This window comes from Scatophagus argus, chromosome 2, assembly GCF_020382885.2.
Source record: "Scatophagus argus isolate fScaArg1 chromosome 2, fScaArg1.pri, whole genome shotgun sequence".
Classification (NCBI taxonomy): domain Eukaryota; kingdom Metazoa; phylum Chordata; class Actinopteri; family Scatophagidae; genus Scatophagus; species Scatophagus argus.
The window spans coordinates 17,980,565-18,008,357 of record NC_058494.1 but is presented as its reverse complement, the minus strand read 5'-3'; the positions used below and the strand labels follow the sequence as shown (position 1 = coordinate 18,008,357).

General features: G+C 42.1%; 1 protein-coding gene across 2 annotated transcripts; it reads left to right on the top strand.

Moving 5' to 3' along the window:
- The first annotated feature begins 24 nt into the window (after nucleotides 1-24).
- On the top strand, nucleotides 25-27,530 carry fhip1aa (FHF complex subunit HOOK interacting protein 1Aa). Of its 2 annotated transcripts, XM_046415409.1 has the most exons (14): nucleotides 25-348; nucleotides 7,657-7,727; nucleotides 9,632-9,687; nucleotides 11,296-11,516; nucleotides 16,501-17,181; nucleotides 18,762-18,920; nucleotides 19,053-19,139; nucleotides 19,528-19,695; nucleotides 20,499-20,578; nucleotides 20,781-20,983; nucleotides 22,188-23,189; nucleotides 23,294-23,472; nucleotides 23,910-24,030; nucleotides 24,933-27,530. In XM_046415409.1, exons 4-14 carry the CDS (start codon nucleotides 11,409-11,411, stop codon nucleotides 25,127-25,129), a joined length of 2,985 nt encoding a protein of 994 aa, XP_046271365.1. In that variant the 5' UTR covers nucleotides 25-348; nucleotides 7,657-7,727; nucleotides 9,632-9,687; nucleotides 11,296-11,408; the 3' UTR covers nucleotides 25,130-27,530. The 2 variants fall into 2 exon arrangements, with proteins under 2 accessions (XP_046271365.1, XP_046271355.1); XM_046415399.1 differs by lacking the exon at nucleotides 7,657-7,727.
- Nucleotides 27,531-27,793: the final 263 nt, after the last annotated feature.

Sequence of the window (27,793 nt, the reverse complement as noted above, 5' to 3'; positions counted from 1 at the left end):
GCTTATTTGTTTCATAAGGGAAACTACAGACTCACGGTGAAACAGCCCACCAGTGGATGTGGGCCTTTTGCAGCTCAGTGGGAGGAGCGTTCAGACGGGGATTAGTGCGCTGGCACCTCTGCGTGCGCTCCGGGACCAGGTCAAGTATCTTGGTTACTCATTTAGGACCGTACTGGTCTGGAAGAGGAGGAAAACGATGGAGCTGTGACCGAGACGGAGTGTGTTTTTAATCCCTGAGAGGACATACCGAGTGTGTGTTCGTGTGTTTGTGGTTCAACCTGCTGCTCGACGCCGCTCAAACTACACTGCTGTGCGCTCTTTCCGTCCAAGCGGAGGATCCGTCTGACGGTAAGAAAACAAAAACGAAAGAAAGAAACCTGGAAAACAACACTTGGGTCTCGTCTACAGCTGAAGCTTTAATGTACCTGTTGAGTTATAAGACGACGGTGGCAAATTTGCATCCTAGTAAACTCAAAGAAATGACAAACCAAACTGCCTAACGACAGCGCTGCTGTGTTTCCACTTTGTCCTCACCATAGAGACAAAGTAGACCCACCCCGGCACAGTTGGCAGCCTCAGCCAATAAACCAGTCAATGCTTAATAACACGTTTTGACCTCATAATCTCGCAGTAACTTGCAGTGCCCGCAGCCTCTCACCCCCCCCCCCCCCCCCCCCCCCCGAAACACGTGCTGTTGTTGACAGACGAAGTTATTTGACAGGAGAAGTGTGAGGTGCAGCCTGAATCTGTCCCTGATTCAGCCCCACCCTCACCCACCCTCACCCTGTGAACTCAAGGGGTGTCGAGTTACCCGCAAACAAACATCGTTAATGTTTAATGGCGGTGTGAGTGTCATTCCTGTACAGGTGTTCAGCTTCACCTGCCTAATCAGTGTTGTTCACAATAACCTGATGTAAACTGAGCTTTTGAGGCTCCCCCTTTTTATGGGGGAGAAAACTGGCCTTAAACTGTTTTTTTTTCTTCAGGTTTCTGGTCCTCTGTAGATAGTTAGATGATCTCTTGTCTGATTTATTACTCAGCTGCAGGAAGGGTTTTTTTGTGTTTTGTTTGTAAGGCAGCAGAGTATTTTGAAAGCTTGTTAAATGAGAGAGCTCATCACAGTGTCTAAAACCCAAAGTGGCTGATTCAAATATTTTATGTTGTCTTAGCAGCCCAGAACAAGACCAGAAAAGATCATTTGAGACATAAAGCCCCGAAACTTTTAGAAGTTGTAACCTACTCTGGTTTTATGGTTTTTGCTGAAGATTTAGAAAAATAGATCATCAAAAATAGCTAATTTTCTTCTTCATCATGATCTTGCTGTTGTTAAAGGGTAAATTTGGACCAGATGAATGCCTTCTCTTCACGCCAGTCAAATCTACATTGACCCATATGGTTGGAGCCGACCCACCGTTTTGTGAGCTTTAGAATTCTTAGCACAAGATCCACTCGCAGGACCGTTTGGAAAAGAGCTTGCTCGTGCGGTGACGACTGAACCATTTCTGCCTTCTACTTTGTCAGACTGTTATTTATTGTAAGAACAAGTGTCCTCCACAGATGTCTGCATGTCATCATTAAATGTGGCTTCTGTGGCTCTGAGCTGGTCTTAAAAATGCTCTTCAGGAGGCTCTTATAGGCCTGCCAGCACACTAGAAAGTGGCTGTTTTCTGCACTCGGGCTCAGAGCTGGGTTGGTTTCAGGGGAAAGGATATAAATACAACAGTGTTTCTCAGCAGAATGACCACATAAAAGGTATCTGTCACTATGAAGGAAGTGAAATTATGGGGTTTTTGTGATCGCAGAAAAGTTCAGTTCGGTGTGATCTTGTGACTTGTACAGAAGAATCTGATGCTGTCTGAATGTGTTCAGTCTGACTGGTAATCAGCTTCACTCCAGAGTCTACAGCAAAAAAAGTAAATCTCAGTAGATTTTCTCATTTTTCATAAGGGCGTTCTAAATGTGAGTAGGCTGAAAACTGACCTGCAGTGAGAGTGCATGTGAAGTTTAGTGTTTGGAACAGTTTCTGAGGAATGAGAGGAATGTGAGGCTAATCAGTCATCTGCAGGACTGCTAGTGATCTTCAGTGGGGACTCAGATCTGATCTAGTGGCAATTTTGTTTGGCTTACATCAGCTTTCAGGCCTGCAGTCAAGATATCCGCACACAGGATCTCCGTGGGTCCCTCGCAGCATGCTAGACTGTGAATAATCGTCGTTCTGATGTGATTAGATGTATAGGTTCAAGTCACAAGGTTGTGATTGGGACTGGATCTGCTGTGCCTTGCTTGTGGCTGCCTATGCTGAACACAGTGTTACTATATAGTTTATAGTTTGAAAGTTGAAATGAAAAAATGATGCCAAAGGAACCTTTTTTTTTTTTTTTGGAAGTCAGCCTGTCAAATACAGCACAGGTTTGGTGGAACTTTCAAAAATTAAGTGGGACAGGTTCAGTAGTCAACCGACCAGCAGGTGTGTGTGTGTGTGTGTGTGTGTGTGTGTGTGTGTGTGTGTGTTAACCTGTTTTCCCTTTCCCACCACAGACACAGGCAGCTCAGCTCTGTCCCGTGTTTGGGATTAGGCCCACCTTCCCTGCTTGTGTCCCCACTCTGACCCTGAGAAGTAGCAGACAACATGAAAGTTCTTGCTTTCTTTATGAGAGTTGTGGGAGACGGTGATTAGCCTAGCTTAGCATAAACACCAGATGCGTGAAGAATCAGCTAGCTCGGCCCTCATCTAGGCTCATCTAATTATTTGTATTTTATTTATTTAATCTCCCATGCTAACTGTTCTCCCCATGCTCCATAGCAGGGATGGAGCAGTCTTTTAGCTCATGATCGATCACGAGGGCGTGCAAATCTACGTTTCAGGCAATAACTCATAGAGATTGTGATATTCATTTCCTCTTACATCTGTTTCCAAGTGGATCTGCGAACATGTGAACATGCCACTAGAGTCACGTAGCTAACTAGCTATGCTAATTGGGTGGATTATTTCATGTGGTATTGAAAGCCATGCAACAGCTTTTTGTGCCAAAAGAAACGGGAGTGTTGTGTTTAAATGCTGTAAATATGAACGCTGAAAGGCTATTTGAAGTGTAGCTGTAATCTACGGTGCATTTTGAAATAGAGATTAAAGGTCACAGTTGAGATTGTGATTGTATTATATTTTGGCTCGATCACGTTCTCCCTACTTTAGCTTCATATGAGACATACAGACATCAGAATGTTCTGTTTTCTTAGTCTAAGTGTTTGAGTATTTTACTGTAAAAGCTTCAGATTGGTGATTCATTATTGCATTTGTGATACTGGCCCATTTGTTGGCTTGCCTGCGTTCCAGTTTAGTACAATGGATTCACCCTGTGTCCCCCCCCCCCGCAGTCTCTCTACGGTGTCTTTCAGAAAAACGTCTCTTTACAGTTTTGTGAAAAGAGATTGTAACTGAATCAGGTTGAACCACTTCTGTTGTCCAAGAATGAAGTGGAATGACGCTACAGGTTATGTTTACGGAGCTTGGAGTTTGTCCTCTGTCACAGGAAAGCCAGTCGTGGACATGAAGTAAAACATTGAGCATGAGGTGTAAATTGGTCAGTATTTAAAAGCCAATATGCATAAGTTTGCATCTGCCGCCTTGAAAGTTTAAGAAAATAAAGGTAGTCATATAGAAAGAGTTTGCAGCCACTAAAGTAAGCATTTGTCTTTGCTCAAGTGAACTAGTTTTAGAGGCAATGAAAAGTCTTAAAATGGTACGAGCAGAACTGAGATGGAACAGGTTTGCAGTAATCCGCACCCAAGCAAATATTTGAAACAGATGAGCCTGACAGGCATTTTGGTATGCACTGTATTCCCTTTAAAGAGAAACTTCAGTTTTTGAGTCATCTTTGTATCCTGTTTTTTGAAAGGACTCTTCATGCAGTTCCTTAACTAGGTGAGTACAATGCTGCAGCTTGCTCCCATCCCTCTGATAAATATCTCTGAACTCCACAGATATGCCATATCTTCTGTCCTGCTCTCTTTCCATCCCACATGCAAACTTGGCCTTTTTTTTTTTTTTTTTAAAATCGGCTCGTGAGACGTGATGCAAACGAGCTACGGAGGAAGCAGCAGGAGCAGAGATAGGATATACCCACACTAAACACGGTCTTATCACTGAGAGAAGCCTATAGTGGTGTGGGACTAGCCTGAAGCCTCATACCAACATGAAAGAAGTAATGATGTCACCAGCCCCCACACTGTGCACACACAATATAGTAATTAAGCCTGTGAGAGACAGAAAAAAAACATAGTGAAAAATGTGTGGTGACCTGTGGTTTAAAGTGTCACTGAAGTCATGTCCTCAGTAACGTTTGGGACGTGATAAGTTTGGGTGATTATGAAAAGAGTCTTTCTGTCTTTCTATGTTTACTCTCTCTATACTGTTGACTGAAATCTCTTTCAGGAGACTGGCGGCATTTGAAGTGGGCCAGATGTCTTTGATCTTAACAATGGGCCATAAGGGCTACTGTGCGCTCCTGTAGGCCTCTTGAAGGCTTTATCTGCTTTATTTATAGAACTCTTTCTTTTCTAAATCACATATTTCTTTTCTTCTGGGGGGTTTGGTACTGCTGTGCCTATTGAGCACCTGCTCCTCCTTCTTTTCCTTTCCAACCTAAACGATCACCTGTGTGTGTTTGCACATAGTAATGGATCTCTTTTCATAATCATTGAGCAATGTGGGAGCAACAACCTGTTTGTTAATACAGCCAACACCCTGTTAGCCTTCATGTGCCTGTGGACACAGACTTGCAGAGTGGATCTGCTTACGTAATCACGGTCTTATCTCATAAGCGAGTCAGAGTAATTATTCAGCACCTGTCAGGCTTGTCTTTCGTTGTTTAGAAACGGCCTATGACAGGCTTTGCTTCATATGGAACAGATTTTTACGTGTCAAGTCCAGTGGAGACAAAACATTCTCATTCAGATTCGCAGCCATTTCTAATCCTTGCTCTTAAGTAAAACCGCCTCTCCAACGTTGGTGATGAATTTTTAAGAAAATGTAAGAGATTAGATGTTCTTTGTTGGATAAACATTTTCCTTCTTCTTACACTGAATAAACCATTGAAACTGGTTTATGTTACATTACGTTACCATCACACTGCTAGCCATGGTTACATGAACCATGTAAAATGGTAAATGTAACTGCTGTAATTCTCCCGTTTTTATATTTTAGCCTATATTTTATACACTGTTTGTTTTGTCCTTTAATATCATGTTCAAATGAGACTGTGCTGCCAACAGTGCCGTTATAATCTATGCTGAAAGATGCTAAAAAAGCTCAGAAGGACTGAGGGGAGCTGCAGTATCGGGTGATGATTCTCTGTATGTTCTCTTTACTGCAATCTGACCCTTTACATAGGAGTTGTCTTTTGCCCCATTGTGAATATAACAATACAGATTACAGCTGCTTTAGCTAAATAGTGCCAGGAAAAGAACACTTCTTCAACTAAAATGTTGGAAAATAATGCCAAACCCTCAACCACCCCTTTTTCTTTATTAATTTGTATGTTTATGAACTTTAACAGGTAAAAATGTCAAGTCATTGTTTGTCATTGGAATGAATGGCTCGACACAGTGGTCACTCCCCCACTGGCTGAAGGGGGTAATAGAAACATAGATAAGCAAATGAATGAATTGGATGATGGTGAAGACTATAAATAGCCTGACCAGGCGCTATCTGGCCCTTCAATGGCTTCACCTGTAGCTCTAAATATTTCAACAGCTGCTCTCACGTTAATGGGCCTGTCACTGGGTTGCCATGGCCTCCACTGTAAATTTCTCGTCTGCGAGAGGGAACCCTCAGCAGAGAGGGAACAGACTGCAGGGAGAAGTTTCTGTCTAGTCTCTTCCACAAAGACGGAGGCAGGTTTAGAAAAGATTTTAGAATGTGCTTTTGAAATATTTGAAGTAGAACATCTGTACTCTGACTGCTCATGAATCAAATTCCTGTTTAGCAAGAAAGATGATCTTTATGTTCTTGGTTATGACTATGGTGAAGGGTGTGTCCTGCCTCTGAGCTGTTTGTCCAGACCACACCTGTGTGCGTGAAAACCTCTGAGATTGCAGAAAGCTGACAATGCCAGAAACCAGATCAGAAAACAACAAAAAAAAAAAGACCAAACTCCCAGCGGCGAGCATTTCCCTTTCATGTTTAGCCCGTGTTTGCTCCTTTCAGCCTCGGGCTTTAACTGCTTTTTTATGGATTCCTCTGAGGCAACTTTGGCAAAAACAGTGATGTGCAACACAATAGCCAAGCTCATGTTCTCGCTTTGTCGTCATGTTCACCTTCGGGAACGAGGAGACCGAGAGCCTGTTGCTCTTTATGCAACACTACTTGTAAAACCACTTGCTGCTTCTACATTCAAATCCCTGGAAGCCCTCAGGTTTATACCTCATGATCCCTGCAGCACCCACCAGTGCCGTCTCTCAAAAGGCTGACTGGGCATCTTTGGCTGTGAGGCACTAGTTTTTATTCATCTGTGAAGCTTTAATCCAGATGCTTTTCGTCCTATATTTCACCCCTGGTTTAACCCTGCACTTCCATATTCTTGGTACTCGCTCACAGAAAAGGTTGTTGCTTTACGTTCCATGAATTAGAGCTGGATTAGGGAAAATGTCAGCCTCTTACAGTGCACCTTGTTCATGGATTAACCTGCAAAAGTCCTTTTAACTTGGACGCTCTGCTGTGAGTGCAGCCGTTCAAAGGCCTTACTTCACATTCACTTGTTTAGAAATACGTCTGACTGATTCAGTTTTCATTTTTTTTATTCTTTTTATGAATTTATTCTGTTGTATACATCATTTCTTCTGTTTTATTATTTGCATGACAGTTTTATAGCCATGATTTATTTTTTTTCATGAGGATGGGCCAAACAATTGATGATTTTAACCGCAGCAGCTCCTAAAGGCTGCCATAGTCAGTATTAGAGGGAACACACCGCAAGTGAATGAAAACCAGGCAAGCCTTTGAGAAATGGGCCATTGTGTCTGGTACTTTAGTTTGAGAAGAAAAGAGGATTGAATGTGGCATTTGTTTTATTGTTATTTAATTTCCAGCCTTCATATTTAAACGTATTCATTGCTTTTCAGTTCTCTGCTCTGCCAATCAACGCAACACAGTGAAACATTTTCCCCAAGTTTCGTCACAAGTTTCCACTCTTTAAAACGCGTCCGAGATTTTGTTTGAAGACATTTAGCCTGTTGAGATGAATCCTGTATTTACTGGCACTGTGTGTTTCTCAAACATGTGACCTTGTCTAATGAAGCAATAGATTATTTATCTGTGAGGGTAGCTAACTGCACTGAGTTTGGATTTGTCTGCTCTGTCGATAATGTCGCTGACTGTGGAGAAGTGGAAGCAACATGTGTAATTACCAAATTGTTGTAACTGGATAATTAGAAATTACCAAATCAGGAGAGGCTCGTGTAGCAGTGCGGCTGCTACGCCGGCAGTTTGAGGCTGTGAACAGACAAACGTACGTGCACAACACACTGCGTTCTCATGGAAACATCCAGCTCTCAAGAAACTATTTCAGAACGAGCTAACGGCTTCGCACACACACACACACGAAACATGTATTTTTACCAACCTATATTTTGACATGTGCCCTGCTTGTCCCATTTCAGGTTATTTTGAGCAAGTAGAGCAGTGTCTGTGGAGCGACCGTGGGCTCTCCCTCTGTGTGACGTGACAGCAGGTACTGTAAATGAGAGCACAATGTAGGTCGTGACTTTTATTAAAAGACCTTGGCCAGATTAGATGAAAAAGCACATTTTAGTCTGCAGTAACATGTGGTGCTCTTTGTTGTCCTGAATGGATATAATAATATATATAGTAGATTATTCAGACCTTCCATGCGTTGGGTCATCGTTAAGGTGTACTGAGTTAGTTAGTCTTAACCTATTTGGCTCTTAGTTCAAGATGGAAATTTTTGTGGAGTGGAGCATGTTTGAGAGGAGTGGTTGCCAGTGTTTTGGGCTTATCGTGCTGTTTGCTGTGGAGCTGGAAAACAAACAAAGAAAAAAAAAACAAAATAAGAAAATAACACAAACCTTTAGATAAACAGGCCACAGCCAGCTTTTAAAAAATACAGCAAGTAGGCTGATTAATGGGGCAATTTGAAATTTCACCACCGGAAAATCTGGCTTTTGTTTGCTAAAATAAAAAGCCCTCCTCAGCCTTCCCTGGTTTTCTGCATCTCCATGTCAGAGACGGCTCAACGGTAGATAATAATTCTTCAGCTTTCCTTGCTAGCATGTTGCCAATTTTTTTTTTAATTTAGTATCCTCACTTTTTCACTGTTTGTTCAACCAGTGACTTTAGCTCATCCAGTAATGGCAGCTGACATTTCTGTACTACCTATGGCCTACCTAGGCCGCCATGTACCAATGCATCAGTTCTACTAGCGTGTTTTTGATGAAATCTGTTTTATGTGATGGGGAGAAACAGAAATGGTAGGAAGATTTGTGTTATGCATAATGTTTAACCATTCTTGATATCAGTTTTTCACTGCTGACGCGTGAGGTACGCTTACACAGGATTGTTATCACTCCGGTTATAAAGCATTCAGATATGGCAACCGTTCTGTCGGCTTTGGCAATCAGCTGCTAATGGCAGGTTGCCCGCGTGGCAGCCATCTTTAAAGGCCTTAAATAGGTAAAATAAAGTAACGTTTCAGGCAATCTCAGATGTAGTGTGGGTCAACCTTTAATCACAAGATCGGCGGTTCACTTTCTGAGCAGGAAAAATAACGTGTCAATGGAATCTAACGAACAAAATTTCATTAACCAGTGAATGTAATGCCCGGCTCCATGGGTGGCTTCTGTGCTGCGCTTCTGAAAAGAAAAACTGCATGTATGAATCCAAAGCAAGGCACAAAACCAGCCTGGAAAACAAAATGAGTGTTTGGTGACTCCTCTTTCACACACTCGCCCACACACATCTCCATCTGTCTCCCTCTCACTCTCCCTGTTTACATGACATCACGCCTCTGTGAAACGCTGCACGTTTTCCAAGAAGCCCACAGTTTTAAATTCTTATTGGCCGAAACATCAGCAGCAGAATTAGAGCGTTTATGTGGTCAGGGCGTGGTGTCGTACGTGAGGTTCACGACAAGATTTTGTGAGTTTTGAGGCTTACGTGATGTGATTTCTGACATAATGTTGGGGATGCCAGTCACAACACTAACTGAAAGGAACAACAGTGTTATCCTCTCATGATGGAGGGGGGAGGGATCATGAGGATGAGATATTCATGATGAATTCATACAGACGCTTTAGTCCAGGTTTATTGTGTTCTCCTCCTGCACGTGAACACTGTTGCTGTCATTCCTTTTGTACCTCCTCCTTTTCTGTAGACTTTCTCTCACCGTGTTTTTCCTTTTTTAACTCCCTCCCCCTCCTGCTCTTCCCTTTTTCCCTCACTGCCTGCTTGTAACCTCCTCCTCCTCTTCTACATCTCCATCCAAGTTGAGTTAGGAGCAGCTTACTCATGTCCAGTCACTTCCCACCACGCCGCGCCTCTCACACGGACACTCACTTCCTGCTCCTCGCTTCATATCCTCCTCTTTCTCTTTTTTTTTTTTCTTTTTGGTGACAACAGGACAAGAATGAGGTCCTTGTCTGCGATCCGTCCCTGTTGAAGATGGTTCAGCAAAGGTAGGAAGCCACACACAGACACACACACACTCCCCACGCTGCTTTTACATTCCTTCTCAAGAATCCAACCAGCCGACGCTCTCCTCCTAACTGAAAGCAGATGGTGAAAGTTTGACTGTGTGCCTTGTTATGCTTTAACTCTGTGGTTGGTGGGGATGTTTCTGTGGTGCTGTGGCAAAGTGGATTCAAAAAAAGGGACTGAACTGCGATTGGTGGAGAGACACAATTAGGGGTGGTACCTGAAAGGCCCTAACTTGGTATGGTGGCATGCAGCTGCTGCGGGGTTTTACAGTTGATCCCCTGTGGTGACAGAGTTCATATGATCCTGTGTGGTTTAGGTTTTGACATTGTGTTGGTGAGCTGAGACAGAAGGACTTAAACAATTGCATGTCCGTTTTAGCCACATTAATGGCATCTCTCTGGGGCTGGTGTTCATGGTATCCTGTGGTTGAAGCCTGCTGACTATGGTGATCACCTGAGATGAGATTTACATTTTTGTTTTTTTTTAGTGAAATATCTCAACAGCTATTGGCTTGAATTACTCTCATTAATTCAGTGAGATGACAACATTTACTTTATGTACTGGAACAAAACAGTATACAGACGTTCATGGTTCCCAGATGATAAATCCTAACAACTTTGGTCGATGCCCTGACTTTCCCTCTAGCGCCATCGTCAGGTCTAAAATTTAATTTGTCCGGTACTATTAAATCGAATAACTTGAAGAACATTACCATCACCCTCAGCTGTTCTCTATGTTTAGTGCTAATTAGGATCTGTTAGCATGCTAACCAATACTGTTTTAAGATGGTTAACTCTATGTTAACAGTACAGCTTTGTTTTCGTTGCTGTCAATGAAAACTTCTGTTATGTCTGGCAGAATAAGTCTTTCCAGTGATATCCTCTCCAAGGGAAACAACAAATTAGTTCCTTTCTGGGGCAAAAAGTGGGCATCTTCCAAATTTCCACAGTGCCAGTGTGAGTGTTGGAACTGATCTACAAAGCACCCCTCAGGCTATTTCCAGCTAAAATAATATGTACACATATTTCATACAAATGAGCGGTGTGAGCAGTGCAGGCCTCGTTTCCCTAAATATGTCATAAAATATGTCATGCAGAAATGAAAACACACGCATACCACATACCAAAATCTGATCTACAAAACTAGCGACCGTCTTTTGTTTTCCACAACTCCTCACGTTAAGCCACAATTGTTCACACCCAGTTGCCGTTTCGCTTTCTGATGTCAAAAAATTGTTCTGTAATGGGAGTGATGTCAGGGGGCCTGCAGGAATCCGCTTTGGGCGTCTGAGATATTCCAAAAGCAATTTGACAGCTCAGTCCGAAGTCCAGAGCGCAGCAGGCAACTCAGCTGTGAGCCAGAGTTGAGCAAGATGTGTCTCTTTCTCCCCTCGACTGAGTCATCTGACTTTGCCTGTTATTGTTCTCTTTCCTGCATGCCTGTCATAGCTGCTGTCTAGCCATGCAGAGGGAGAGAAATGCACTGCACTCTCCAGTTATTTCCTTGCATCTATGCTACTATTTTATAAAGCAGCTACTTGTGTTTGATGATGTCTGCTTGTGTTATTTTTATTTTTGCATCCTCAGGTCCTCTGTCATTATCCTTCCTCCTGTGGTTATGGTTGCACCCAGTAAGCAGTCAGGAACGTCCTCCTTCTCCTGTCTATGACATGGTTTAATCCACATATGATCCGGTCACCATGATGGCCTCCATGGTTGCCAGTGGAAACCAAGATGGGCAGTCTCTGGTCTTGAAAGGGGTGGATCCAGAGACCTGCATGATTGTGTTCAAGAACCACTGGGCTCAGGTAAACGTCAGCACTGAATCAAGAGTCCCATAGCATGAAGGAATGATTTGGTATTGCGTTTGGCAATACAGTTATTGGCTTTTGTGCAGTGAGTTGGATGGGAACATCAATACAACTTTCATGAGTGCATTGGTGGGCAAACGGTCACACTGCCTGACATATTACCTCAGTGTCTCTGGTTTAATTTCAATCAGGGACCTTTGCTATATGTCAGACCCATCTCTCTCTCTCTCTCTCTCTCTCTCTTTCTCTCCCTCTCTCTCTCTCTTTCTCTCTCTCTTTCTCTTCCCTTCCCTGTGTGTTACATCACTGTCGACTGTCCAATACATGCAAAAATAAGATCCAAACAAGAAAAAGGCAATTGTCAAGTTTGTGGTTTGAGTATAGAGCTTTACTCAGAAGGCAATTAGCTTAGCTTAGCATAGAGACTGGAAGCAAGAGGACAGTTTGCAGTTGTAGATTGATTCCTGATGAAAAACTTTTTTTTTTGGTCACCAGTTGCAGCTTGCAGCTTATAACTCCACGTAAAACCACAAACTGTTGCTTTTCCATTTCTGTTTTTTTTTTTTGCAGACTAAACTAACCAGGTACATTGTGTTAAATGTTGAACTTCATTGGTGTTTGTAGGGGTATTTTTGAAGCAAGGCTAGCTGCTTCCAGTCTATTGGCTAAGCTGGGCTAATCACCCAAGCGATCAAGCATATTTTCTGAAACTATGTTGAATATTTCCAAATTCCACCAATGCATGTCCATAAGCCTCAGCTAAACTTGTCTTTAAAAGAGTTGCTCCTGACCTTTTCAGCCTGTGTTTCCTTAAATCAGTCCTCATCACAGATTGCATATCTGAGTTGAATTGGCAAGTAATTTTCCTCAAGAGGTAGAAGCATCTACTATTTCACTGGAAAAGAGCAAAATCATAGAAAAGTTGAAAAAAAAAAAAAAGTAAATTATTTCTGTGTGACCCAGAGCAGAGGTCCCATTTCTGGATTGGGAACCACCACTTTAACCAATGCAAAGAGTTAAGGAGAACTGGCGGTCCGACTGCTGCCGTCCCAACAACACTGAACTGCAGTGTAGTTGTGGCCGGTGGAATCTTGGCAGCGTGAGGCCGATTGTCTCACACTCTTGGCTCTTTGCAGCAACATGTGTCCCTGTTCACCCCTGTGGGTCCTGACAGCCTGCAAGACCAACTCCTCCCACACTGACATGAACAGACGTTACACACACTGACAAAAGTATGAAGCAGACCAGACACTGAGGGGATAGGGTGGTGTCAGCTGCTTTTATGTCTCCATTAGTGGTTGTCATTGTGACCCCTTGAGGACGCTCTGAGGTGCTCACAGCTACCCTCCAAAAGTATTGGAACAGCAAGGCCATTTCATTTGTTTTTGCTGTATTGTGATCACGTTTTGGTTTAAGATCAAAAGATGAATGTGATACAAAAGAATCTCAGCTTTTATTTCCTGGTATTTGCGTCCAGATCACATAAACAGCATAGGAGTTAGCACCTTTTGTGCCAGATCACCTAAATTTTCAGTGAGCAAAAGTATTGGAACATGTGACTGATGGGTGTTTTTTGTCACCCAGATGTGTCCTATTTATTGCTTAAACAATAAATAGCTCTAAATGCCTACTCTTGGATTTAGCCTTGCATTTACCTGTTAAGACTGCATTTTGTGTTACAAAAGGATAAATCAAAATGAAGAGCAGAGAGCTGTCTATGGGAGAAAAGCAATTTGAATCTGAGAAAAGAGGGGAAAAAAAGTCTCCTTTTTGTTCCATACACAAGCATAATTCTGTCATATCACAACAACCACTCATGGTCCAGTGTGCAACTTCTGAAAATGTGACGTGGAAACTCGAAACACTCAGAACAACTTTTCAGGGGAAAAAAAAAAAAATAATAATAAAAATAATGTTAAAACTTTCATTTTAAAACTCGCTGGAAAAAATAAGAGGAGGTGAAGTATTCCGGTGACGTGCATCATGCTGGGTGTATCTGATGATGTGGTGGGTGAATTCAGGCTGATGTTGTAAGTGAGCTTATTGTTGTGAATACAAACGTAACTGTTGTGGGTGCCAAGTTCAGCAGGCGTGACAGTAAACTCCAGACCAGTGACAGACCTGGCACTGACCTCAATGGCAGGCCAGCCATTGTTTTGTTTTACGGTTCATTTTTAACATATACATGAAGTCTTCAACCTCAACCAGGATTTTTTAATTTTTTGTACCAGATTCACATTTAGAATTTTTACATTCACTTAATAAGTTCGAATTAAATATTTAGAATTAGCTCCATTTTTACCAGCTGCTACATTATATATTATATAGTTTAATAAAATTAATGCACCAATAATTCTAATCTAGTCATATCATAAATATTCTGAGATAAGCTGTTCGGCATAATGAGTACTTTAATTTTGATCCTAATACTTCTGTACTTTTACTTAGTGAGATTTTGCGTGGCTTTTTACTTGTTTTTACTTTTACTTTAAGTAGAACATCTGAGTATTTCTTCCACCACTGAAGGTTGGGTTTTAGGTTTGAAATGAATGTCCTTTAACTGTAATAATAAAATGAAAGTCCCCATAATCCACCCTGTGCATCAACATGCATGTGACGAGTTTGTTACTAGAAAGAAAAATGCAAGAGTGTGACTGGTCCCAGCGTCTGACTGTGAACAGAAAAAAAAAAAAAAGAAAAACTCCCTGTTCCCGATTAAAGCTTGTTTTTCTTCAGGCAAACTGGCAGCACAATTTCACTCCTGCAGAGTCGTATTTCCACGCCTGGTTAATCTGCAGCCCGATAAAAGTGCCCTTGACTTTGGTTTCAGTTGGGATAAACCTTGAAATCAGAGTAACACGTTGTAAGTAATGTTGCCTTGCTCTTCTGTAAGAAGCTCTGCCTTCTTCATGGGTAGATAAGGTTTATGTTCATTTGCCGTGTCTTATCTGCAGCTCTCCAGACCTCACAGAGCTCATTGTGTTTGTTGTGCAAAAGTGATCCGTCAGTTGCTGTAGCTGCCAGCAATCCTTAACTAGAGACAGTGAAGTATGGGCAGTTTGTTGCCTGTCACTGGGACTCTTCAGACTTCCTGACTCATTCCAGTCATGACTAATGTCAAAGTTCTATGGATGTGTTTCCGTTAATTGTTGTACAGTTTGTGTGGAAACATAACCATCTAGTGCACATCCAAGAGCTTCTTCAGACTTGTTAGTCTCACTTCAGACTTGTTCCCGGGTATCAAAACCAGAAAAAGATGAAGTGAAACAAAATGGTCAACAGGTGCCATTGCTCCCATCCCTCAGTTGAAGTTTCATGTAGAATAATGTCTCCTTTCCTCAACTAAAACTGAAAGTACGGATATTAAGTTTGTTTTGCAGTGTTAACACCTTGAAGTTGGCACTTCAGAGCACTGTCTGAATCTGACACCACATTTGTCATGTTGTATTAATAATGCATAAGGTATGCTTTAAAACGCTTTACTTTACTGTACTTTATATGCTGACTAATCATAAAACTCAAAAAGTTTTCAGAAAAGACACCAACGTCAGCAAATTTGGCACTGATGTATTGTTATAACTTCAAAAAAAAGTCACTATTTTTCTCCATACTTATGATCTTATCAAGTTACAGTTTTTATTAATGCAAAGTTCTGTTTATCAGTGTGCGTCGGGCTAGGTTAGACACATTATTTTATAATTTTTCTGACACAGAATTAATCTGAACTTTCACTGTAGGTGCAGGTGTTTTTTTTTAAAGCTTTTATTTATTCAGGGAAGTTTCCTTTGGAGCACTGCCCACAGTCTGATGGGTTAGCCCCAGTCTGAGTAGCTGGAACAGTTGGGGGTTAAGGGCAGCTTCACCTGATATTTCACTTGTTTATATTTGTTTAGCACAAACACTTTATTGCAGTTAGTGTCTGACCAACCCCCCATCACCCCTCCTGCTGATTTGCCAGCGCCCATCGTTCACATTCACTTTGTAGAACCTGAAAAAATCACACTTACTTGCAGCTAGTGTGCAAACAATACATTGTACTTTAAATAACCTTGCCTGCAGCTGACCTTGATAATGTCAGTATTATGCCAGCAGGCAGTCCACAAGTTTGGCTCCTTATGTTCAGTGAGTAAGATCCTTGAAACCTGGACCCTTCCTGTCACTGCTGCACTGGCCTGGTGAGCCTGAACTGGACTGATCTCTGAGCACCAGGCCACTGGGCCAGACTGTGTCGAGCTCATATGGGGATTACATACTCCTCTCTTGTTTCCGTCAGCCATGCCCAGTCCTCTTGTGCACAGCCAGTTATTGTCATGGCAGCAGTGGCAGGCTGGGGACACTGGCTCCATTATTGTGACTCTGGTTTCTACGCAGCTGACACACAAGGGAGGGACTGGATACACAAAGGACTGTTTCACTCTCTGCTAGCAGACTGAGTTTATCTGCACTGCACTGCTGTCTATTTACACCCTTCAATTGTTGATAGTTAACTTGTCAGGAACCCTGCAATATGTTTTAACATAACATTGTATACAAGCCCTGTCTAAACACAAGATTAAACCTGCTTTTAAAAGGAATGAGTGTTAATAAGAGTGGTAATGGTTAAAATCCTGTTTGCCAACATAACAAAGAGGTGTATCAAGTTTGTTAAATGTGGTGTTTCATTAGAACTGAAAGCCTTTGTACTTGTGTGCAATGTATACAAGTCACAATAACTTTATTATGTAAATGAAACAAGTTTTCTCCTCTACCGAAAAGGTAACGCCAAAGTTGTCATTGTCTCTCAAGGCTTCAGTTTTGAAGTATAATTTACAACCTTTGACTTTGTCCTATACTTGGACATTGACATGTAGTTATGATAGCCAAAGCCTAATTACTGGTTACTTGGCAAAGTTTGCAGCTGTTTTTATTTGAATATAAAACACTATGTGGTTATAATTAGTTCCATGTAATAATGTAATATTTGTCATGTCTTGTACTGTAGGTGGTGAAGATCCTAGAAAAGCATGATCCCCTGCGAAGCAGCTCCACCCTACCCTCCCTCAGTGTCATCAACCTCAGCGCTGGCTCCAGTGGAGGCCCACGTTTCTACCCGATACCCGGAGACGAGGCAAACGCGGTACAGAACTATGTGGAGCACATGCTGTTCCTGCTGATGGAGGAGAAGAGCGGTCAGGCCGGCGCTATGGGCCCCATACTGGAGTTTGTGGTGATGGAGAATGTGATGGAGCGTCTCTTTGTGTGGAGCCTCCGCAGGGAGTTCACAGATGACATGAAGCTGGAGCAGCTAAAGATGTATGAGATGCTGGTGGGCCAGGCGCACCAGCCTCTGCTGCATCACAAGCCCATCCTGCGGCCGCTCATGATGCTGCTGTCGTCCTGTTCGGGTACCACAGCGCCACAGGTCGAGGCCGAGCTGGTGCTCCTGTTAAACCAGCTGTGCTGCGTTCTGGCAAAGGACCCTTCAGTTTTGGAACTGTTTTTCCACACCAGCGAGGATCAGGGAGCCACCAACTTCCTCATCTTCTCCCTGCTCATCCCCTTCATCCACAGGGAAGGCACAGTGGGCCAGCAAGCCAGAGACGCGTTGCTGCTCATTATGTCGTTGTCCGCTGAGAACGAGCGAGTGGCCAAACACATCGCAGAGACTACCTACTTCTGTCCGGTCAGTCCTGCGTGATGAATGGTGGATTTTGGTATCTGTCAATCTCTCTCTCTCTCTTTTTTTAATTTTCCAAATGAAATCAACCTTTTACATATGAGGATTTGTTCATTCTTATTCTCCCAGAGCCACTCTAAAATCCCATACCTCATTGTGAACCCGGGGCTCATAATCAGGCTAAAATATGCAGATGAATTCATGAAGCCACTTGAAGCAAGGTTAAAACATGTTTGGCATTGAAAGTCACAAATGTCTGGCATTCAAAAGATTATGACATGGTTGCAAGCTAATCCCATGTAAATAATTCCACTTAGCCGCAGCTGCAGACAGCCCAATGGAAAAAAAGCTTTTGATGCGATGCCAGTTTAACAACTGGAGACTGAATTTAATTAGTTCTGCTGGCAAGCTCCAAGGATAATCCTCTATAGAGAATGTACATATACATCAATGCAACACTAATGATGCACTGATCTTACAGTTTAATTACACTGCAGTGCTATAGACTCTGTTGTTGTTTGAAATCGTATTCAGATCATTGGCTGTTTGTTATATGGAAAGCCTGTTGACATTGATGATTTATCTAGTGACCCAGTTACAACATCACAATGAATGTTAAGGCAGGAAACTTAAAGGCAATACAACTCTTCGCTGCTCAAATATTTATAGAGCTGACCAGCAGGAGGCATCAACCCACATATGCACGCTGCCTTACTGTGCAAGGAGGAGAAGGCAGGCTGGTACGGTGACTGCTGCAGTGCTCTGCTGACATCTGCATTACATTATCAAAAGGTGGAAGTGGTTTACCAAAGTATTTTAGGTTGTAGTGAGCAGTGAAACACTGTTTTAAAGCCATTGTGTGAGGATAAAAGTGAAAGGGATTACAAAGAAGCTCTTCATGTGTCCTTCATGCCACACACTCCCTCATCAGTGTTTAACGAAGCCTGTAATATTCCCTAATTATTTTTCATTACACTGTGTATATATCACATGATGCTTGGGGTGTTATTTTATTTTATTTTTTTCTATTTTACAGTGAAAGTTTTGCTTTGGAAGCTAGCAGCTAAGTAGCATTTTGGAGAAATGTTTTGTAGTTTAGTACCAAAACACACATTTTATTAAGAGCTCTAAAACAAATCTTAATGACCAAAGCGTGTGTGACTGCGCTGTGTGTGGACACAGCAGTGCTCTGAGCAGGCTAACATTCTCACAGTGGCAACAGTGCTAACACGCCGACGTTTGGCACGGGTAATGTTCAGCATCTTGGTTTTGTGTATCAGCATGCTAACGTTAACTCACTGGCACAAATCATCAGTAGACCTTCATTCATTTTGCATGTATGTATTCATCAACCAAAGTAGGTATTTTGACTTGATGATGACACTGGATATAAAAAGGCAGTTATTGCAAATCGTCCTGTGGGAATTCCTGTGGGTGCTGGGGGGAAAAAGTCAGAGGATCCATGTCTCGCAACCACATATGTAAATAAAGACGTATTTTCACAGCATTAGTGAAGAGTAGCAAAATGAATAATAATTAGACCTTAACTGTAACTGTTTGATGGTGATGACCTTCTCTCCCCTCAGGTGCTGGCCACAGGGCTGAGCGGCCTGTACTCCAGTCTGCCCACGAAGCTGGAGGTTCCCAATGAGGAGTGGCACTGCCTGCACAAAGAGGACTGGCTCCAGATGCCGGCCCTCGTCCAGTTTCTCAACTCGCTGGAGTTCTGCAACGCTGTAATTCAGGTGAAAATGTGACAAGGCCGCATGCACGGTGCTCTGCCACATGAAAAATGTATGCGCACGTGATAAATGGCTGCAAACATGTGCTTCACTGCTCTCTTGACTGACACGTGAATTATTATTGACTTTGCCCAGGTGGCCCACCCTGATATCAGAGACCAGCTAGTTGGATACATCTACAACGGATTCCTCGTGCCTGTCCTAGCACCAGCTCTCCACAAGGTTGGTTTTCTTCTTCCTACTCCTCTTCGCCGCCATAAATGCCTCATTTGTAAAAGCATACATTATATTTGAGGGGGAAGTAAATCTTTTAAGACTAACATGCTTTAGAGTGAAAAGTAGCCTTGTAATCACCACACAGGTCTGAGCGGGTATTGACCTTCTATCGCATGAAAATGAATAAATTTCACTCATAAAAAATACTTAAAATTGCACCTTTTGTTTTTATCCGTGCGCAGAATTAAGAGTGTATCAAATTAATGCAGTAATAAATTAAACAGTGTGCTCAGATTTGTACATGTAGACATGGTTGACAGATCCTTCTCTGGCATGTTGTTTTTATTTGCTCTGGAAGTTGACCCCATGCTCCTGTCTTCTTACTTCTGTGCAGCTGACCTTAGAGGAGGTAATGACCACCACGGCGTACCTCGACCTCTTCCTGAGGAGTGTAACTGAGCCGGCCCTGCTGCAGACTTTCCTCTCCTTCATCCTCCTCCACCAACATGAGGGCGTCCACATTTTAGATACTCTGGTCAGCCGCATCAACACTCCTTTTCAGGTACAGGATACATGCATGTAGCTACATTTCTGTTTCAGCAGCAGAACTCGTGTTTGGTAACTCCAGAAACACTAAACCCAGAGGCGATTGGACCCATGCTGAAACTTAAATGTCAGCAGCAAAACTGGCAGGTTGTTGCCGTGGTGATGTTCAGTTGCTGTGATATATTCTGTTAGTGAAACAAGTGATCCCAGTATTTTAACATAGCCCTATATGTCTGAACATCTTGTTCAAATATTTTGGCCAAACTAAACCATTAACATGAATATGTGATGTAGTCCTGACTGACTTGGCTGTGTGACTGTGGAAATGGCCTGGGGAGAGCAGCTCAGTGAAAAATAAGAAACATGTTTGCTTTTCAAACCTTTAACCTCGAGCCAAATTAAACATTGACTAACACACAAATATTTCACATTTGTTTATTTATTTTTTTCTGTTTGCTTTTACCTTTGATGTTTAATAACTTTAAAAATTGGCACTTATTAGGTAGGTCATGCTCCTCGTGCTGTTTGAATCTTTAACGCCTTTCGCTGAAGCAAAAACTCACACACAGAGTAAAATTTCAGATTTGTATCTAGAAAAAAAAAACCTCTCAGTATTGAGCCTTGCCGACCTTCTCGAAGCTAATGAATGTAAAAGTGGTTTGTACTGAAGATAAAATCTCACGGGGTGTGGCTCTGTGGGTCGCTCAGCCACACGACACTTTCCACACTGTCCACACTGAAACATTTCAGCAGTGGTATTTAAAAAACGCCATCCTCAGGTGTTGTTATATGCTCAATTCTTTCTATCCAACTCTCCAGCTAGGCACTGTGTCTCTGGCACTTTTCCGCACTCTCATTGGCTTGTACTGTGAAGATGTGATGCTGCAGCTCATATTGAGGTGAGTGGCGCACGCACACGCTTATCCCACTTCTCAAGCGTGGTACATCTAATTGGTTTACGATGTGATGAGTTTTTACTCTCTACCTCCTGCCACGCAGACTTGTGTTACCGTCTGTCTGTCTATCCTCCCCCCGCACTCCGCCTCCTACGACCACCCGTTGGTCTTCCTAACAGGATTCGTTCCCATCTGCCTCCCCCAGGTACCTGATCCCCTGTAATCACATGATGTTGAGTCAGAGACGTGTGGTGAGGGAGAGGGACTGCTACTCGGTGTCAGCATCCAAGATCCTGGCATTAACGCCGTCCTGCTGCTCTCCTGATCACAGCCCCCCGCCCCTCCGACAGTTGGACTCCATCCTCTTTTCCAAGGGTGCAGAGGCTCCCAGCAGCAGCAGTGCCACGGGTAAGAGGCACAGGACATCAAATGAACGTTTTGTCTAGGTTGGATCTAATTTTTACTGATTTGGACATCATTTTCAGTGAGTTATGATTATGTTGTACTTGCCAAAGTAATTGCTCAGATCAACAGGGAGACATTGCTGTCAGTGGCCAGATTATGGCAAAACAGAACATTTGTATACCTAAGAAGATGCTCACTGCACAGGAGAACCACACACACAACTAGGTGAACCCGGAGGTTCATCTGTAAACTGTGATAGATGGTTATAACCAACAAATAACGACAAGAATCGTTTGAAAATCTGGTGTGTTCAGCCTGTTCATAACCTGCCTGACCGTCCTGCCATGTTTGGCGTCAGGGATGTCTCTTTGTTCCCATATTTCAGCAGTGATGTTACAGAAGTGAATGATGACCAAAACTACAAGTTGTAATAAAGTTGAATTTAATAAGTGTATGGTGCACTCTGTGGAGTTTAGCCCATTATTATGATAGTTTGAATGTAGGAAAGCAGATTTCTAGGGCTCTGTGTCAGTAGGCGTCCACTCTTCGTGCATATGACTGAGTCCTCCTGTGAGCTACATGCGAGAAGAAAGCGAGGAGGTTTTAATGATGCTCTTTGAGACTATGGAACACTTTTCATTTAGTTTAGGTGCTGTGTGTGCTACAGATTATCCAAAATGAATGACTGCTTTTCATCCATATTTGTAATCAGCTTTAATGGATGTTTGTTTGCTTCTTTCAGTTCCATTGCCTGGTGAATTCATCCAAAAGATTTTACTATTCATAACCCCATTTGAGTGTGTGCATGTTATAACCTCAGTAATAGTGGGGTGCAGTCAAAGCAAGTGGAACAAACGGAGCATATCAGAGGAAATTTATTCATTGCAGCAGTGAGAGTGCTTATCTAAATCTAGTAATAACTAATAAATAATAAAAAGTAGACTTCATTAACATTGAAATGTGTTAAAATATAATTTTGAGTATCATATATTGCAGAATATTGATGCATGCATTTTCCTGGAACATGAACATAAAGCAGGGATGATTATGAGTGTTATATCAAATGGTGCGATCTCCTGTTGTTTCGCTGTATTGCATCACTTTACCCCCTGTAGCTTCCTGTCAAACTCATTAGTTCTGCTCTGTGTGTGCGCTGTGGCCGCTGCACGCCAGCCTTTATCAACATTTTTTTACCTATTTTTCCCAGAGAAAAACGGAGGCTTCTCTGAAGGGGATGATGGCTCAGGTAACTCCTGCACAATCGGCTCGGAAATCTACCTGGATGTCAGTTATCTCCATTACCTCTACGACGCCCGTCTGAGCATCAGCAGCTGCCTACGGGCCTGCCAGGTTTGGTCAGCCCCGTACGACGGCGAGGACCCGCCGCCTGAGAAATATCAGCCCGGCATCCTTGAAGAACCAGGGCTGAAGAGTCGGCAAACACAGATGGCTCTCAAGAGAGTTCCTCAGCCTCCAGTGCCGTGTCCTCCAACCTGCTCCCAGTCAAATACAGAACAGCCATCCAACAACCAGCTGGAGCTGGAGTGGGATGATAGTTACGATGCGTGCCCGGTTCAGACTGCTGAGGCTCCTACAGAGAGTAAACCTTCACTGGAGCCACCTGCTGAGCCCCCAAAGCACATCCAGGAGATGAGGAAAACAGCCATCATGTTGGTAAAAGGCTCATATATTGAGGAAAATGAGTTCCAGGATGACGCCATGGTTTACGATCTTGTCGCCAAGAAAGATGCCCAAGATGTCAAGCACGGCAAGCTCAAATCCAGCGGATCTGAATCAGAAGAAACCCAACCAGGCTCAACAGAAGTTCCACTAAAAAACGGACTGAATCTAACACTTCCAATCTCTCTGAAGGCTGATAACAGCAAGAATAACTCGGACTCAAAGGCCAAAGGTCACACAGATTGTAACTCCAACCTCCAAAACAACACTGCTCATGAGGTTGGCGGTGACCTTTTGGCTCAGTATGAGGAGCTCATTCGTACTTGGGACACTGCAGCAGGTGGAAAACAGGTCAAAACTGATGGAGAGTTGAAGAAGCCTGTCACACCTGTGGCGGAGGAGGTGGAGGAGGAAGACATGGATTTCACCTCCTTCTCTGCTGAAACACCAGAGCCAGAGAAATTGCATTCACCATTTGGGAAGTTTTTCAGTGGAAGTGCAGGTAGAAGTCATTCAGTGCCTTTTACAGGTAAGTTAAGGGAAATCCTCCCTCTGCAGCAGCCTCATTATTTACTGAACAATACACCCAGATGGCACAATTAAAAGATTGTTTGTGATTGATCCTTTCTGCAGGTCCATTTGTCAGTGTGCTGTTGTCTCGTATGGAGAACATGCTGTCCAACTCGCTTCATGTCAACTTGTTGTTGACGGGCATCCTGGCCCAGTTGGCAGCCTACCCTCAGCCTCTCCTGCGCTCATTCCTCCTCAACACCAACTTGGTCTTTCAGCCAAGTGTTCGCTCCCTTTACCAGGTGACAGATTATCTGTTCCGTGTATGGATGTGCTGCCAGGATTGAGCCTTTTACTTTCCCAGAGGCTTGTGTATAATCAAGTAGACAAAGAAATAGTTTTTTTTTTGTGGCATCACTGAAAGATGTTGAAACGTACTTTTTTGTAAGGCCAGACTGAAAATTGTAATCCAGTTAATTGTTTGAAATCCTTGATGAATAAAATCAGACTGCAGATTTCAGGGTTGTTCTCGTTCATTTAGTTTTAAGTACACCAGTATAGATGGATAGATAGATATTTAGATGGATAGATATTTTATTCATCCCAATGGGGGAAATTCAAAGACAAACACGAGGAGCTAATCGGACTTGCTGTCACTCAGAATGACAAACGTTCCTGCAGATACTGCCGATGTGGATGTAATCCTCATTCATTTAATTTCTTTTCTGTTTTCCTGCAGGTACTGGCCACTGTCAAGATCCAGATTGAAGCGGTGGCTGCCACCAGAAAAGACTTTCCCGAGATGATCACTGCAGCCCAACACTGGCTGCTGGCCAGGGAGACTTTGTCCATGGCTGCTGGTAATAATACACCCACATGTAGGGCTTTTGTGTCTGTGCCAGCTGTGGTTGGAATCTGTATTTTCAAATAAAGCCATAGTGGTATGACTTATGCATGGAAAATGAAGTATTTAAAATATTCTTATTCTTATTCAACATATAATGTTTTTATTAGTAGACAGATTCTTTTACCTTTTACTCTTTTACCTAGCTGTTTCACACCATTTCCAGTCTGTAATGCTAAGCTAAGCTAACCAGGTATTGGTGGTAGCTTCATATTTCACAAAATGTCTAAATATTCCTTTAAGTTGTGATGTTTTGGAGTAAGCATCCTCAGAAAGCCTGATATTGTGAATATTGAGAAATATTTAGGCGGCGACTCAGTGAGTAGAATATAAATTCTGCACTGTTGTTCCTCAATTTCACTAAGTTGCTGTCAAAAATGGGTCAAGTTCAAAACAAGCTCTGCGTTCATTATCTGTTGTGTTCTGGCTCCTGTTGGGAATCAGAATAAATTCTATTTGATTTCATTAAGTCACATTAAGACTTTGCAGTTCAGTCACAGCTATACCCCAGAGTTTTTTTTTTTAACTCAACTTCCAGTGGTTTCACAGTTGTACAATCTACAAAAAAATGTTGCTGGGAGTATGTTTGCATAAAGATAAGCGCCAGAGTTTTCTTAGATGGGAAATTTAAAGGGAATATTTTAGTTGGTTAACTGGAATATTCTGCTTTCTTGTGCATGTTCGATGTGTTTCCAGAAGAGCAGCACTTAGGATCCTATTTTGTGCCTGAAATTATTTATAAATGGAGAAATCATTAACAGGAATATGTTATGTTTACAAAATGTCTTATATATCCATGTGCTTCCACTATTTATTCTCATTTTGTCATTGTAACATGTTAAATCCTCATGTTCTCAGACAAAAGCAGCAGCAGACTGTCCACCCACGGCGAGACTGGAAGGCTCTTGAAGAGTTCGCCACCACCTAAACCTAAAGCCATCTCTCTGGATCGGACAGAAGTCTTCGCTACCGTCCTCTTCACCGAGTTCCTCAAGGAACTGGCTGCCATTGCACAAGAGCACTCCATCTTATCATACATTCCTATGGAAGAGTGATCTTGTCCCAGTAGGCCTCCATGACGAGTCCAACTTAACTTTTAAAGATATTAAGACTTAATTTTACAATGGTTTTCTATTTTTGGTCATTTTCTGACACTACTTGATGAAGAAAACCTTAGATCAAGTGATTTATGCAACTATTTAAAAAAAAACAAAAAAAAAACATGATAGCATATTTATTTTCCAAGCAAAGATAATCAATTTCATGTGCTTTTCAGTTTCATCTTAGTGTTTCTGTAAAATGGGTTTGGCAGCCAGGAAGGAGGTCCAGACTTTCAGCTAAAACTTAACCTGTTCACTGAAGCCTCCACTGGCTAATAATGTTCATATGAGTGAGCTCCAGGTCCACCAACCAAAGACTGTAAAGTGATGATTTTAACAAAAACAGCATTCTTTAGCAATCAGCCCTTATCTGAACTTCAGGGTCCTGCCTTCTTTTTGAATGTCTTCTAGAACCAGCTCCAGATGTCCACTTCTCCTTGTGGTCCTGTTAAATACTCAGGTGGCCTTTCCAGATAGCTGTTGCCTCTCTTTTCTATTGGATCACACGCACACACCGTGACCACGTGGAGCCTCTGCTGCTTTGAGAGGACGGGGCGTTTAGATTAGCAGCAAATGTCGTTTGAAGTTAACTGTTGTAGCTGATTGGCAGAAGGGCTGGCATAATCACTCTGATCTTTTATTCTCTGTTCTTATGCAAATGTTACATGACTAGATTTTTTTTGGGCAAAACAAGTTGTCCGCTTTTGCCTTTAAACTTTACAACGAGGGGTTTCCACAAAATCTCTGTGTTAGATGTACATTGCTTTTTCTTTTCATTTGTGACGGTACCTCAGGAGATTTTTAATGCACGTTCTGTTCTTAAATGGTCTTTGGTTTGAGCATTTTTCCTCCAGTGCACTGGTTTCTCACAATAATGGGCTCCACCTGTTCTCCAAATCAGAGCACCAAAACCAGAATGCTATATTTAATTTGCCTTACTTTAGTGTTGCTTTGTAATGTACATATCATAAGAAACATGTTCTAATGACATAGAACACTATGCAAATCAACAATATTTTGGGTATGATTAACTTTTTCAGACTGGGAAGGGGTATTTAAGCTTTTGAGAGTTTCTATTGCCATTTTTTTTTTTCAACATGGTTATACTAGAAGTTAGCTGTTATAGTTTGTCATCATCTTACATTTAGGGATTGCATATGGTGTTGTATTTAGTTGTGATGAGTGTGTTCAAGTTTTGCATCTGTTGAAAACCATCTCGGATTGTAACGGTTACCGAGGGCAAACTGCTGGAAATCGCCTTTGTTTTAGTCCAGGTGTTGCACATTGTTGTTAGAATGAGATAATGTAAGAGAAGTATTTTGTTACAGAGCATGCGCCTACTGTCTAAATGAATTTACCAGAACAGAAATACTTAAAAATAGGTGCCTGAATTATGATTGTAGTTCACATCCTTGCCTGATTTTGAATGGATTTACTCAGGAGTAACACAAAATGTCACAGTTTAAGCTTAAAAGTTGTAGTGACTTAAAGAAAATGCTAAGTTGAAGATGTCCATTCTCAAAGCATAAAGGAAAGGCCGTAGGGACTGAATCCATTGTTTCATCCCTTTATTTCTGATATGTTCTGTTTCACACTAATTTAACTTCACAGAAGACACCAGCACTGCTTTCAAAAAGAATGCGTTTCTTGGTAAAACTCAAATTTCACCACCATTTACAACTCAGATGATGAAGATGCAGAACATTTTTTTAAAAAACTGTTGTACAAGTTTTATTAGATTCTGAATTTTATATTGAAAAATGTCAGAAATGGTTAGAGCTCTTTATGCAGAACTGATGTTTTTTCGGTAACAAAAACATTCTGATCCAGACTGACATAATGGACTGTGAAACTATGCTAGGTTAAATAATGTCATCATCTCATAAATCCAGCTAATAGACAAAGAATTCAGTCAACAAATTATGCAGTAGGATCTGTTTGTACTTTTAACAAAAAAAGAGTCTTGGAAATGTATATTTGTATCAGTCAAAGCCACTTGTTGAATATGTCTCTTTCTGGTACAGGAATGTTTCAGAGCACTTTATCAGCCTTCTCATATTGCAGTGACCCTCTGCACTGCTGACACAGACCCTGAACCAGCACAGATTCAGTCTCTGTAACATACCTAGCCCAGTATAACATCACTGTTTCAGCAATATTGCGGCATAAAGGCAGGTATTATAACCAAAATTACCAACCAACTGTCTCAGTTTCTTAATCAAAAGATTCATCTTCTCCTGACACTGTGTGGCCTCAGTTTTCTGTTCAAGATGTGATCAGGTTTCTGTTTGTCGCTGATGTCGGAGACTCAAAGGCATGTTTTTTTTTTAATAAAGAAAACTTCTAGTAAATGAAACCGGATGCAATTGATGTGCTGATGCTTTTGAAACTTTTTTTTTTTAAAGAAAGGTTTTAAAAACAGAAACCCTGTTGCATTACCTAACAGGTTTCACCTGACACAATCATACGCTTTCCTTTCTGTTCTGTAGACACTGACGTCCTCATTAAATACACATTCCCTTTGCTAGCTGTCTCCCACCCTGCCAGAGAGATTTTGTTCAGATCTAGGTCTCATCCTTAACAAGAGCTTAGATTCTCCATTTGTTTTCCATGACTTTG

What these genes read in the sequence shown, in the direction of transcription:
- fhip1aa (XM_046415399.1), top strand. Translation starts at nt 11,409, where the DNA reads ATGATGGCCTCCATGGTTGCCAGTGGAAACCAAGATGGGCAGTCTCTG. An exon ending in CAGCAGCAGCAGTGCCACGG is followed by an intron (nt 20,984 to 22,187) that starts GTAAGAGGCACA and finishes TATTTTTCCCAG; the next exon opens with AGAAAAACGGAGGCTTCTCT. An exon ending in GACTTTGTCCATGGCTGCTG is followed by an intron (nt 24,031 to 24,932) that starts GTAATAATACAC and finishes TCATGTTCTCAG; the next exon opens with ACAAAAGCAGCAGCAGACTG.